Source organism: Corticium candelabrum, chromosome 13 (assembly GCF_963422355.1).
Source record: "Corticium candelabrum chromosome 13, ooCorCand1.1, whole genome shotgun sequence".
Taxonomy (NCBI): Eukaryota; Metazoa; Porifera; class Homoscleromorpha; order Homosclerophorida; family Plakinidae; genus Corticium; species Corticium candelabrum.
This window is the reverse complement of record NC_085097.1, coordinates 7729069-7743615: the sequence shown is the minus strand read 5'-3', so window position 1 is coordinate 7743615 and position 14547 is coordinate 7729069. Positions and strand designations below refer to the sequence as shown.

The 14547-nt window shown below is 43.2% G+C and overlaps 1 protein-coding gene and 1 long non-coding RNA gene across 2 annotated transcripts; one reads left to right on the top strand and one right to left on the bottom strand.

Annotated features, from left to right (window-relative positions):
* The first annotated feature begins 4276 nt into the window (after window positions 1–4276).
* LOC134188651 (uncharacterized protein K02A2.6-like) lies at window positions 4277–8098 on the top strand. The gene has a single exon (XM_062656821.1). It carries the CDS (start codon window positions 4277–4279, stop codon window positions 7796–7798), a length of 3522 nt encoding a protein of 1173 aa, XP_062512805.1. The 3' UTR covers window positions 7799–8098.
* Window positions 8099–13728: 5630 nt separating this feature from the next.
* LOC134189322 (uncharacterized) lies at window positions 13729–14195 on the bottom strand. The gene is made up of 3 exons (XR_009971485.1): window positions 14117–14195; window positions 13974–14062; window positions 13729–13914 (listed from the first exon to the last, which is right to left on the bottom strand). It is a non-coding gene; the product is annotated as an uncharacterized LOC134189322 (long non-coding RNA).
* Between the last annotated feature and the right edge of the window lie 352 nt (window positions 14196–14547).

Genomic DNA, 14547 nt, shown 5'->3' with positions numbered 1-14547 from the left:
GGCCATCATTTGGGGCAGTTGCTGGGTACGCTGAGTACTGGTCCATGTACATCCCTTGTGTGTGTGTGTGTGTGTGTGTGTGTGTGTGTGTGTGTGTGTGTGTGTGTGTGTGTGTGTGTGTGTGTGTGTGTGTGTGTGTGTGTGTGTGTGTGTGTGTGTGTGTGTGTGTGTGTGTGTGGTGTATGTGTGTTGTGTGTGTGTGTGTGTGTGTGTGTGTGTGTGTGTGTGTGTGTGTGTGTGTGTGTGTGTGTGTGTGTGTGTGTGTGTGTGTGTGTGTGTGTGTGTGTGTGTGTGTGTGTGTGTGTGTGTGTGTGTGTGTGTGTACCAGAATATCTTGAAAACAGTGAGTCACGGTACCATTGAATTTTGCTGACGCACACCGAATTGATTGAGTCGTTGTCTTCTAGAGTTCTCTTGAGACGACACAATTTTTTGCTGATTGCGAACTCGCCTCCACTCGCACGTGAATGTTTCTGAAACGACGCATTAGATGTTACACCAAATGTAAATCTGCCTATTCCTGACCTCAGATATTATGCAGAAAGTGTGTTGTTTATTACCGGATATTTTGATAAGAACAAGATATTTCTTAGTATATACGGGTTTTTAAAATACAGCTACCTTGGTTTGCCCGTGTATGTGCATCACTTAGTTGTGGCATACATGTAGTTCACTACACCTGTTTTTTGCAACAGCAGCAATGTTTTTGAAGTGACGACGTCCAACGGAACTATCGAAATGGCTGCAAGATAAGACGTGACTTGGTCACATAATGGGAACAAATTCTTTGGCATTTGTGTTGTTTCCCTGGAGTTGTGGAAATGTGTTAATTAACTTAAACACGTGACATCAGTTTGAAAGAAGAAAAACAAAAGATCTTCATGACTCTCACTGCTGATACTGATACATCATAGATTATGTTCTGATTTAACTTGTTGTATTGCTTTACTCTATTTGCTGGATGCCATCATCGTTATAGATGGGCAATTGATGGTTGATGGTTGGTTTGCATACAGTTCACTCGTATGTCGTCTTGAATTTTAGTGTTTCGAAACAACTATTGATGCAATGATTAATTAAGTTTTTGGGTGGGCACTACAAATGTAGATGTTAATTAAGGGTGTGGAGAAGTTGGCATGTTTAACTAATAGATATCAATGTGTTTTGTTTATCTTAATACAATTTATTCCAACAAGTAATTATTGTGAAATGTGATGAATTGGTAAGTGCCTGAGGATAGTAGAGGAATTGGTGATGTGTCTTGTGTGTTAGTGTAGTGTGACATGAGAGTGACTGTTTAACTAACTAGTGTCTTTTCTCTTATATCACAGAACTCGGTGAGTGTGTGACAGTTGAGTGTTGGTGTTGTGTTGTCTCACACTGTTTCTCATGTTTCTCTTGCTCTCATTTATTCCATCATTTACTGGATGAACATCAGGATGTGAGTACATCACTGTATGTGTGTGTAATAGTGAACAATGCATCTATTGAATGAATTAAAGTAATTTGTTTAGAGAGTAGTGTTTGTCTGTATTGTTGCAACATGTGTGTAGAGGTGTATTTGATCTCTTGATTTATTTAAGTGTTTTCCGGCTGTGACAAGCTTAGTTAAGTTAAGATGTCAGTATGCTCATTCTCAATCTCACGTTCAGTTGTATACTCGTATCTAATTTTTTTCGTATTGAGTTTTAAGTACAAAGAAGCCTAGAAACCCATTTACGAGTGTCACTGAAAATGACCTTGAAACCTGCCTGCTCAACAGCATACCATAATTATACAGTGAATTTCTCAAAAGTCAAGGCAATTAATAGTCATCTATCTCATCATTTATGTTTGCATCGTTGTCATCGAAGATGTTCCTGTATTGTGACAAATAATGCTCTGAGTGACGACCAAGTCTAGAGTTGTGTGGATGGAAGAAGATCTAAAACTTGGTAAAACTGAGTTGTTTGAATGTTTGCCTAAAGTTTGTTTCTATTGTTTTTCTCCAAAATCTGTCTTTTGTGTCTCTTGACTGTGCAAATGATACTTCATTACACAGTTACTAAGATATGGAACTAAAAATTAGTTTTTAGTATTTCGAGTCTGTGCGATCACAGCTGTCCTAGACATTCAAACAACTGGACATGCCCATCATTTGCGGCAGTTCTTGGGCAAGCTGAGAACTGGCTCGGGTACACCCCTGTGTGTGTGTGTGTGTGTGTGTGTGTGTGTGTGTGTGTGTGTGTGTGCGTGTGCGTGCGTGCATTGTGCTCACGCGCGTGCATACATGTTTGCATGCTTTGTACATGTGTTGCATATCTTTTTGCTCTTTCAACGTTTTGAATTCAGTGTTTCAAAACAACTAAAGTGCGTTCACGCATTAGAGAGACTAGTGGAATGTGGTCATTTGTGCGAGGAATGTGTTGCACTCCGGGCGGATATTGGTATCAATCGAAATCTCTTCACTTGCCGGATCTAATTACACTCACCGTTGGGCTACAGAGACGTAACTGAAGTTAGTAGAGCCAATTTCCTGTATTTTAATGAGTTAGGGGGCGGAGAAAGGCGGGATTAGGGTTAATTGCATAAAGCTAAGTACATAATTGTTATAGCTAGCAGGCTGTTAACAGTAACCCAACACAGTAAACTTCCCAGTTGGAGTGTCAGTTAGCTAGGAAAGAGTGCGTCTAGGATCCGTTTCTACTCTTCGTCCTTGGAACTTTCAGTTTCACACGACGACGAATCTTCTGATTCAGGACGAACTTCGAATTCAATGACCATCTGTTCTACAACGTCGCCTAGCACACCGTGTATTGTCCTGTAATGCTTTTCCACCTTCTCACGTACGTACACGTGCCTCACGCAGTTTGCCCACTTTCCACAGTAACGTTTGCTATACCTTCTCTACACAGACGCTTGATGTTTTCCATCGTAAACCCAGCAATCCCTGTGTTGTGCTGTGCAGCATAACTGCAGGTCAGAGGAGGTCAGAGTCCTCATAGTGATGCCATCAACGCTCAAGAATGCACTAGATGGCTGGTCAGTTTGGTTCTGATATGGTCAAATTAGTCAAGTTCTCGTGGTTTCCAGACGTTTCTCTGAGCCAGAAGTGAATGAGTGTATGTATCTGGTACATATTATTATAGCTGTTCCTAGAAGGGACAACTGACACATACAACCAGTGAGCGCCTAGAAACGTTCAGGTCTGTTGTCACGGGTTATAGCAAAAGTACAATTTTTTAGTAGATCATTGCATCATGAAGCAAACCGCGTTTCAAGCCAGCGAGGCAGCCAGAGGCAACACGTTCATACGTACACTTTCACGTAACACTATAGTTAACTAATTTGTCATTGACACCATACGCTCTGAAACATAGATGTTAATTGCCTCCTGTGACAATATAACATCCGTTTACACAAACACTACGCCACGCCTTAAGGTGTACCCTACATTCCACCAGTCGCTCTAATTCGTGAACGCACTTTATTTCAGCTATGAGCCAAAGAAAAAGGACTTTGAAAAAGTCAGGAGACTTGGAGAGTAGCGTACTCTAAAGGTATAGGGCTAAACCGACATCCGGTCTGGGGACTGTGGCTGGCTACGTCTGTCACGCTACAGGAATGTGCCACGCCTCCTTAGTGTGGCCCATTAATTCCTTTATGTCGTACGTGGCAACCAGAGACAATTGACGAACAGCCAATCGCACGCGCGAAACTTCCTTGAGAGAGTTTTTGCACCAGAACAGTGTAATTCATGTTTTCGATTGCTAGGACCTGTCGGACATAAACAACCGACTCACCTGTCTGCAACTGCTGACCCAAAATCGATCTCTTTCTTGGTTATACGATACTTATACGGGAATCTAACATTACGTAACCAGGAGAGATTTTATGTCCCGTATACTTTGATTCTACTTACGACTACTACGGACTTTGCGGTCACGCGAAACGGCAGTCGCTATGTAGGATTTTAAAATACATGTTACGAGTAGCACGTCTAGAAAGAAAATAGCGTGTATATTCGTAATTGTTCGCGACAAATACTCCTCCTACCGTACGTGGTGTTTGTGGAGGATTGCTTCACAACAAATCGATTCAATTGTCTTTTCTCTCTCTCTCGCTCTCGTTACGCATGCGCCGGTCTCGCAGTCCAGCCCAGACTACAAGTTGTGGAGTGACTCTATTAATAGCGTAGTGACACGCATGCGTAACTATTGTATCTTCGTAGTATGTCTTCGTAGTGTGTTGAGTTCTAGTGTGTTGAGTAGAGTAAATACAAACCGTATAACACCACATGGCGACAGGAGTGGGACTCATACGACTCGAACCACCAGGTCCTTTCAACTTTCGGCAGCCAGACGACTGGCCGAGGTGGAAGAGAAGATTCACACAGTTTCGAATCGCTTCAGGCCTGGCAGACGCGGACGAAGTACGTCAAGTGTCCACGTTACTCTACTGCATGGGAGAGGATGTAGAGGGAGTCCTAACTTCCACCAACATCACGGAAGACAACAAAAAGAAGTACGATGAGGTGATTGCTAAATTCGAAGAATTTTTCCGCATACGTCGCAACGTGATCTACGAGAGAGCGCGCTTCAATCGACGAAATGAGTTAGAGGGAGAGTCTATCGAGCAGTATATCACCGCTTTGTACGAACTGGTCGAGACATGCGAATACGGAGGTTTGCAACAGGAAATGCTGAGGGACAGAATTGTCGTCGGCATAAGAGACCAGGCGCTATCAGAACGTCTACAGTGTGATGCTGAGCTTACGTTGGAGAAGGTCAAACGATCTACAAGACAGAGAGAAGCCGTGAAAGAACAGCATAAACATCTGCAAGGTGACGGCAGCAAGGACTATCCAATCGTCATAGAGCAAGTGCGAAACGGCGCTAAAAGCGGCACAGCAGGCGGTAAAAGCGGCACCACAGGTGGCAAATCGCAAGCAAGCAGACACCAGTTTGGCGGCGGACGGTCAAAGTCGGCAACCCCACCCGCGAGACACCAATGTAAGCGCTGCGGAAGATATCATGCTAAAGAAGCGTACTGTCCAGCAAGACAAGCCAGGTGTTCAAAGTGTAACCGAAAGGGTCACTTTGGAGCTCAATGTTTCTCGAAGACAATCGAAACTGTGGACAGTGAGAGTCGAGACGGGGCCTATGTATTTCCAGTGAACGTATCCAAAAGGATCACATGGTCTTCCAAAATTTCAGTAGGAGGCAAAGAGCTAACATTCAAGTTAGATACGGGGGCGGAGGTGACAGTGATCACAGAAGAGGCACATAGAATGTTAGAAATGCCAAAGTTGCAGAAACCGTCCAAAGCCTTGTATGGACCAACATCTACAGCTCTTCGGACATTGGGACAATTCACAAGTACACTATCAGTGAATAGCAAGACATCAGAGGAGACTATCTTCGTTGTCCAGGGATTGAAAACCAATTTACTAGGGTTACCGGCTATCACATCGTTACAACTTGTCCACAGGATCCAAGCGACCAGTGTAGGAACCACCATACCAGACCGATCTCCCAAAGTTTTTCAGGGACTGGGTAATCTTTGTGATCCATACAAAATCAAGCTTAGAGAGGGAGCCAAGCCCTATGCGCTGTACACACCCCGGAATGTTCCAATTTCTCTCAGACAACAAGTCAAAGAAGAACTAGATCGAATGGAAAAGATTGGCGTCATCTCACAAGTGGAAGACCCTACAGAATGGTGCGCTGGTATGGTTGTAGTCAGGAAAAAGACAGGAGACGTCAGGATTTGCGTAGATATGAAACCCCTCAACGAGAATGTACTACGAGAGATTTACCCCATACCCAAAGTGGACGACACACTTGCTCAATTGGCGGGAGCCACAACGTTTAGCAAAATCGATGCTAATAGTGGGTTTTGGCAGATACCCCTAGAGGTGGAATCTAGGCTACTGACGACCTTTGTCACTCCTCACGGACGGTACTGCTTCAACAAGTTACCATTCGGCATCGCTAGTGCGCCCGAGCTTTTCCAACGGCGAATGAGCAAGATTCTTTCGGGACTACCTGGAGTATTATGTCACATGGACGATGTTCTCATATTCGGAACAAGTCAAACGGAACACGACGACCGACTGACTTCGGTCTTACAACGACTGCAAGCAGCAGGAGCAACTCTAAATAAGGCCAAATGTGAGTTTGGTATACACACCGTCAAATTTCTTGGTCACATTATCGATGGCAAAGGTCTTAGAGCGGATCCAGCACGGCTGAAAGCTATCCAAGACCTAGAACAGCCCAAGAACGTATCAGAATTGCGCCGCTTCATGGGGATGGCAAACCAATTGGGAAAATTTTCACCACATCTTTCAGAGATAAGTCAACCTTTGAGAGAGCTGTTGAGTACGAGATGCTCATGGTTATGGGAACATCCACAAGAGCAAGCATTCACAAGAATCAAAGATGAATTGACTCGTCCTACTGTCCTGGAGCTGTACAATCCGCAGAAGAAGGTGAAAGTATCCGCTGACGCGTCATCACACGGTCTAGGCGCGGTACTTCTTCAAGAAGCCGGAGATAAATGGAAGCCGATAGCATACGCATCACGGTCCATGACAGATACTGAGAAGCGCTACGCGCAAATTGAAAAGGAAGCTCTGTCATTAACATGGGCTTGCGATAAGTTTCAAGATTACGTACTTGGTCGCAAATTTCATATCGAGACCGACCACAAGCCGTTAGTTCCTTTGCTTAGCACTAAGCACTTGGACAGGTTACCGCCAAGAATTGTTCGTTTTAGACTTCGTTTGGCGAGATACGACTTCACAATTGAACATGTACCTGGGAAACTGCTTTATACAGCTGACACGTTGTCAAGAGCACCCCTACAAGAACAGATCACGGAGGATTCTCTACAGGACGATGTTGAGACCTTCATCAATGAGGTAGTTGCTAATTTACCAACTACAACGGACAGACTACAAACGTACCGAGAAGCACAAGCTAGAAATGCCACGTGTGCCCAAGTGATGCAGTACAGTGAGTCACAATGGCCCGACAAATGTCCTGAGGAAACTTCTCTAATCCCGTTTTGGAGAGTAAGATCGCTACTGACGGTACACAACGACCTACTACTATACAACAACCGTGTAGTGATTCCTGACGAACTCAGAAAAGATGTCCTGACCAAAATTCATGAGGGTCATCAGGGCATAGTTCGTTGCAGACAGAGAGCACACACCTCCGTCTGGTGGCCGCGGATAACACAACAGATATATCAATTGGTGCAACAATGCCCCACATGTGCAAAAGAGAATCCACAAAGAACTGAACCACTCATGACTTCTCAGTTACCAGATTTTCCTTGGCAAGTTGTGGCAACGGACTTGATGGAGTTAAATGGAGCTCATTATCTTGTTGTCATTGACTACTTCTCAAGATATCCAGAACTTATCAAGTTGACGTCCACCACAGCCTTAGCAGTAATTCAAGCCTTGAAATCTGTTTTTGCCCGTCACGGCATCCCTGATATTCTCAGGAGTGACAACGGACCTCAGTATATCGCTCGGGAAACCAAAGAGTTCGCCAAGGCTTATGGATTTGTCATGATAACCAGCAGCCCTAGGTACCCGCAGAGCAACGGACTCGTGGAGCGGATGGTCAAATCCATCAAACAGCTACTGACAAAGGCGGAGGACCCACATCTCGGGCTACTGGCTTACAGATCCACGCCACTGCCTTGGTGCACTCTCAGTCCTTCAGAATTGCTCATGGGAAGACGATTGAGAACAACGATGCCACAGTCGACAGCACAACTCACCCACACTGGGATTATCTGAGGAATTTTCGTGAAGCAGATAATTTTTTCAAAAGTAAACAGAAGAAGAACTTTGACTCCAGACATCGAGCTAAAGACCTGCCCCAATTACAAAAGGACACGGAAGTCTGGATAACGTCAGGTAAAGAGCCAGCTCAATGGACAATCGTCGGTCCAGGCCACACTCCACGATCCTATGTCATCAAAACAGACAAAGGGGAGGTGAGGAGAAATAGAGGACATTTGAAAGCCATCCCAAAGTTTGGCACTTCACTTGAAATCGAAACTCCCCAGAATACGGAAACTGGTCAAACAACACCAACCAGGCCACAAACGAGAAGCCAGACTGGTTGTCAAATAAAGAGGCCGATGAAACTCGACCTGTAAGGGGAGATGTGGAGTGACTCTATTAATAGCGTAGTGACACGCATGCGTAACTATTGTATCTTCGTAGTATGTCTTCGTAGTGTGTTGAGTTCTAGTGTGTTGAGTAGAGTAAATACAAACCGTATAACACCACACAAGTGTCCAGGACATTGAAGGCTCATAGCTGTAGTGTAAACACAGCTTCAATTACTAGTTTAAATTTCTTTACCTATCTAACTGTATTTTAGGGATTGTGTGTAATTGACAACCAAGAAACACCTTCAGGAGTTGAATGCCACCTACAGTCAACTATTCACACGTCCCATACTACAATCAATCCTTTACTATACTGTGCTGCATCTAACACTGTTGATAATCACTGTTTGCTGATATCAATTTCTATGTCAGTAAATACCATAGCACTGTCATTACAACGGAACTGAGTGCATTCCTAGACTGTACATTTCAATTGTCTTGATCAAGATCGCAAAACGACGACTACCTATACCAGGCCTCTATACGTAATCTAGACTACTAGAAAGTTTGCATGTTTACTTCCATGACAGCTAGGGTTTCAACAAATAAGTATTGTCTAGCTAGGACTCGGCGTTTAAGTAGACGGTCTGAAACTCCGTTGGACGTGTTACTCATGAAACGCGAGGCGCCTACGGATACCGTACAACTATCGTATCGGAGTGTACGATATTTATACGGGAATCTAAGTAAATACGTAAGGATAGGTTTTATGTCCCGTATATGATGACTCGGCTTACTACTACAGACTATTTACGGTCTTAGCGGTCACGCGAAACGACAGTCGCTATGTAGGATTTTAAATAAATTTTACAAGTAGTAGGTCTAGAAAGAAAATAGCATGTGTATTCGTAATTCTTGGCGACAATTACAATACTTCTCCTAGCATGTACGTACGTTGTGTTCATTACTTTGAAAGCTCATAGCTGTAGAAGCGATGGTGTATGTATGGCGTGCCGTTCAATTCAAAAATGCACGATCGATCGCCTAATTGAGGATCGTGCAGGATCAATGCACACGTCGCAAATCTCGACTACTGCCCATCCATGGTGCAGTGAAACTCGATCGTGTAATGTATCGATCAAGCAATTCTCTCTACACTGTTATGCGTTTCCTGCACGATGACCATATACGGTGATCAATCCTGCAATATAGGCTTAATTGAAATAATTAACATAATTACTTCACCATGATGCACAGTAGTCCAGATTTGGACATGCACATCGATCCTGCAGGATCCTCAATTAGCCGATCGATCCTGCACTTTTGAATTGAATGGCACGCCATAACAGTGTAAACACAGCTTCAATTACTAGTCTTAATACAATTTATTACAACAAGTAATTATTGTGAAATGTGATGAATTGGTAAGTGCATGAGGATAGTAGAGGAATTGGTGATGTGTCTTGTGTGTTAGTGTAGTGTGACATGAGAGTGACTGTTTAACTAACTAGTGTCTTTTCTCTTATATCACAGTTTGAGGTGAGTGTGTGACAGTTGAGTGTTGGTGTTGTGTTGTCTCACACTGTTTCTCATGTTTCTCTTGCTCTCATTTATTCCATCATTGACTGGATGAACATCAGGTGGTGAGTACATGACTGTATGTGTGTGTAATAGTAAACAATGCATCTATTGAATGAATTAAAGTAATGTGTATTGAGAGTAGTGTTTGTCTGTATTGTTTGCAACATGTGTGCAGGGGTGTATTTGGTCTCTTGATTTATGTGGTTCCCGGCTGTGACAAGCTTAATTAAGTTAAGATGTGGCCTTGCCCATTCTCATTCTCATGTTCATTCGTATACTCGTAACTAATTTTCCATATTGAATTTTAAGCACAAAAAAGCCTAGAAATCCATTTACGAGTGTCACTGAAAATGACCTTGAAACCTGCTGACCAGCAGTGAATTTTTCAAATCAAGGCAATTAATATTCATCTACGTCATCAGATCTGTTTGCATCGTTGTCATCGAAGATGTCGTTGCTATGGCAGCCATCAACCTGTGTTGTTACAAATAATGCCCTGAGTGACGACCAAGTCTAAAGTTTTGTGGATGGAAGAAGGTCTAAAACTTGGCAAAGCTGAGGTCTCTGAACCTAAAGTTTGTTTTTCTCCAAAAATCTGTCTTGTGTTTCTTGACTGCGTGGATGACACTTCATTACACAGTTACTAAGATATGGAACTGGAAATTAGTTTTTTTTTCTAAGACTGTGCACTCACAGCATCCTTATGCATCCATACAACTGGACATGCTTATTGTTTGGGGCAGTTGCTGGGTATGCTGAGTACTGGCCCATGTACACCCTGTGTGTGTGTGTGTGTGTGTGTGTGTGTGTGTGTGTGTGTGCATGTGTGGTGCGATAGTTCAGTTGGTTAGACAGTTATCTTCCCAGGAGCAGCACCATCTGCTACCGAGCACGTCCACGGGTTACGGATTGTGGAACAATCCTTAGATATAAGGTTTAACTGTGAAATAAGCAGGCCTAGCCTGACGAATAAGCAGTGGTGGACAATCTGGTGGCAGTGTTATCAGAGAGTGATGGGATAACAGGTGGCAGTGTTACCTCTATAAAATGTCACAGATTCTCTATGACAACACTGGGCATGGCGAGCGCAGCCGCCATAAATAGGCTGTTACTGCAAAGTCTGAATTGGTTCATAGCAATTCAGCACAGTATCTGTAAGCAGCGGTGGTCACTTTGGCTCTAGAGAGCAGTTTACTAATTTGGGTCTATTTTAGTTTTCTGGTCAGCTTACTGCGTCCAAACATGTTGTTTGGCATGTCGTAGTCTTACACTCAGGAGCATAAATTAGTATCTAGTCTTTGACTGGGGTGGCAAAGGTCTTCGACTGTGACAAAGTCCATCAGCCACTGGGGTCCGGATGGGACTTTGGGTGCCCACACCACAGTTGGTGTCGCAGTCAGTGTTCCTGCGAGCACCTGGCCAGGCTCCAGGAGATTGCTTAGCATGGCCCATCACTACTGCGTAGTGCACAAGAACTCAGCCATCTTTATCCATTTTCCATCCTCCATGTGTGTGTGTGTGTGTGTGTGTGTGTGTGTGTGTGTGTGTGTGTGTGTGTGTGTGTGTGTGTGTGTGTGTGTGTGTGTGTGTGTGTGTGTGTGTGTGTGTGTGTGTGTGTGTGTGTGTGTGTGTGTGTGTGTGTGTGTGTGTGTGTGTGTGTGTGTGTGTGTGTGTGTGTGTGTGTGGTATGTGTGGTGCAATAGCTCAATTGGTTAGAGAGTGCATTTGCAGAATGAAAACATCCTGGACCTTGCAGGGTTGCAGGTTCAAGTCACAGCGATGGCGAGCTATGGCATAATTTTCTTAAGCAAGAAACTTACACACAATTGCTTCTCTTGACTCAGGAGTATAAATGAGTGCCTGGTCATTGACTAGGGTGGACATGACCGCTGGCTTGGCCCTAACGTCATGCAGCAGACGGGTACTTGTGGGCCTTGGTGTCCAGTCCCAAAGCTGCGCCATAGCCAGTGCCCCTGGATGACTCTGGCCAAGCTCCAGGTGGATTGTAGCGCTGGACGTAAGCTTCCACGTAGCGCATGGACGCTTTGTCTCTAGAAGCAGGGAGAGCTATCTCCGCAACTGACCTTAAGGTTGACGTCATTCACGAATGATGTGGAGGGCTTGACATTTGTCCTTTTGTCCATTTTGTGTGTGTGTGTGTGTGTGTGTGTGTGTGTGTGTGTGTGCGCGCGCGTGTGTGTGTGTGTGTGTGTGTGTGTGTGTATGTGTGTGTGTGTGTGTGTGTGTGTGTGTGTGTGTGTGTGTGTGTGTGTGTGTGTGTGTGTGTGTTGGACGCTTGGCAAGAATGACAGATGAACGAATCCCCAAGAAATTTCTTTTTGCTGATTGCCAATAGATATCCATTGCATGGACCAAAACTGCATTGGTGAGACAAAGTTAAGTCGGACATGAAACGCTTCCACATTGATGAAAAGAACTGGTTTAAGATGTGTGTTGTGAGCACACGTGCATGCATACATGTGTGCATGCTTAGTACATGTGTTGCATATCTTTTTGCTGTTTCATCGTTTTGAATTCAGTGTTTATGAACAACTATTGATGCTTGATGTATTGAACTGCATTAGAAATGTGGTATGCAAGAAATAAGATTGTTAATTAAAGGTGTGGAGAAGGTGGCATGTTTAACTAATAGATATCAATGGGTTTTATTTATCTTAATACAATTTATTACAACAAGTAATAATTGTGAAATGTGATGAATTGGTAAGTGCATGAGGATAGTAGAGGAATTGGTGATGTGTCTTGTGTGTTAGTGTAGTGTGACATGAGAGTGACTGTTTAACTAACTAGTGTCTTTTCTCTTATATCACAGCCAGTGGTGAGTGTGTGACAGTTGAGTGTTGGTGTTGTGTTGTCTCACACTGTTTCTCATGTTTCTCTTGCTCTCATTTATTCCATCATTGACTGGATGAACATCAGGCGGTGAGTACATCACTGTATGTGTGTGTAATAGTAAACAATGCATCTATTGAATGAATTAAAGTAATGTGTATTGAGAGTAGTGTTTGTCTGTATTGTTTGCAACATGTGTGCAGGGGTGTATTTGGTCTCTTTCTTTACATGGTTCTCGGCTGTGACAAGTTTAATTAAGTTAAGATGTGGCCTCACCCATTCTCATTCTTACATTCGGTCATATACTCCTATTTAATTTTCCATATTGAATTTTAAGCATGAAGAAGCCTAGAAATCCATTTACGAGTGTCGCTGAAAATGACCTTGAAACCTGCTGACCAGCATACCATAATTATACAGTGAATTTTTCAAATCAATGCAATCAATATTCATCTGCTTCATCAGATACGTTTGCGTCGTTGTCATCTAAGATGTCGTTGCTATTTGAGCCACCAACTTATGTTGTGACAGTGATTGGTCAAATAATAACGACCGAGTCTGAAGTCGTGTGTATGGAAGAAGGTCTAAAACTTGGTATAACTGAGTTCTGTGAATGTTCACTTAATTAAAGTTTGTTTCTGTTGGGTTTTCCAAGAATCTGTCTTGTGTGTCTTGACTGTGTGGATGACACTTCATTACACAGTTACTAAGATACGGAACAAAAAATTTGTCTTCAATATTCTGAGACTGTGCACTCACAGCTGGCTGCCCTTGGATTCCAAACAACTGGACACGCTCATCAGTTGGGCAGTTTTCTGGGCACGCTTAGAACTGGCTTAAGTACATGTTTGTGTGTATGTAAACTGTGATAATTATGTGATGACTTTTGTGAATGAACATTTGATGATGTTTTTGCGTGAGACATTAGTATTATGTAGAATGTCAGTTTGCAGTCATAATGATTTAGTTTGTAATCCATTGCATGGACCAAAACTGCATTGGCGAGGCAAAGATGAGTCGGACATGAAACGCTTCCACATTGATGAAAAGAACTGGTTTAAGATAGCCAGAGATCCCTCCTTATGGAGTAACACCTGTACTATTAAATCTTTCAACAATGTGACGTTCAATGGAAGCCAGTCAGCTGAGCAACAAATAGCTTTTTACGTCTGCAACACTTGTGCTAGATACTACAGAAGACTTCAAATCATAGCACGTCACAAGTGTGATGTAATTCGATATAACAGAGTAACATCGAGTCATTAGTTCAGGCCGTCTTTGTGGCCAGGGGCCACAAGACGGAAGGCATCATTATCACGATGGCTTACTTCCAGGTCCAGGTGTGTGCTTGTGCTTGTGTGTCTATGTACCAGAATATCTTCAAAACAGTGAGTCACAGCACATCAAATTTTGCTACGCACATCGAATCGATTGAGTCGTCTTCCAGAGTTCTCTTGCGATGACACAATTTCTTGCCGATTGAACTTGCCTTCACTCGCATTTGGATTTTCTATGACGAGACATTGGATTTCCACCCAAAAAAATGAAACTGCCCATTCCTGACCTCAGAGGGTACACACAGAGTGTGTTGTTTATTACCGGAGACGTTGATAAGAGCAAGATATTTTGAGTACATCCGGGTCTTTAAAATACAGTCACCTTTGCTTGTGTATGCACATCAAATAGTTGCCAGGTTTGCTGTACCTGATTTCTGCAACAGCAGCAACGTCTTTGAAGTGACAACGTCCAACGGGACGGTTGAAATGGCTGTGATAAGACGTGACTTGGTCACATACAGTGACCAGCATAATTATAAATCCACCTAGAGAAATCCAGGGCACGTGACCACAAACTGTAAATTTGAATCAAAGTTTACGGAAGTTCTGCTTCACTAATTTCTTTGCATTTGACTTTGCTTGTATAAGGGAACAAATTATTTTGGCATTTGTTTTGTTTTCCTGGAGTTGTAGGATTTTGTGTTAATTAAATAACGTA

What these genes read in the sequence shown, in the direction of transcription:
- LOC134188651 (XM_062656821.1), top strand. Translation starts at nt 4,277, where the DNA reads ATGGCGACAGGAGTGGGACTCATACGACTCGAACCACCAGGTCCTTTC.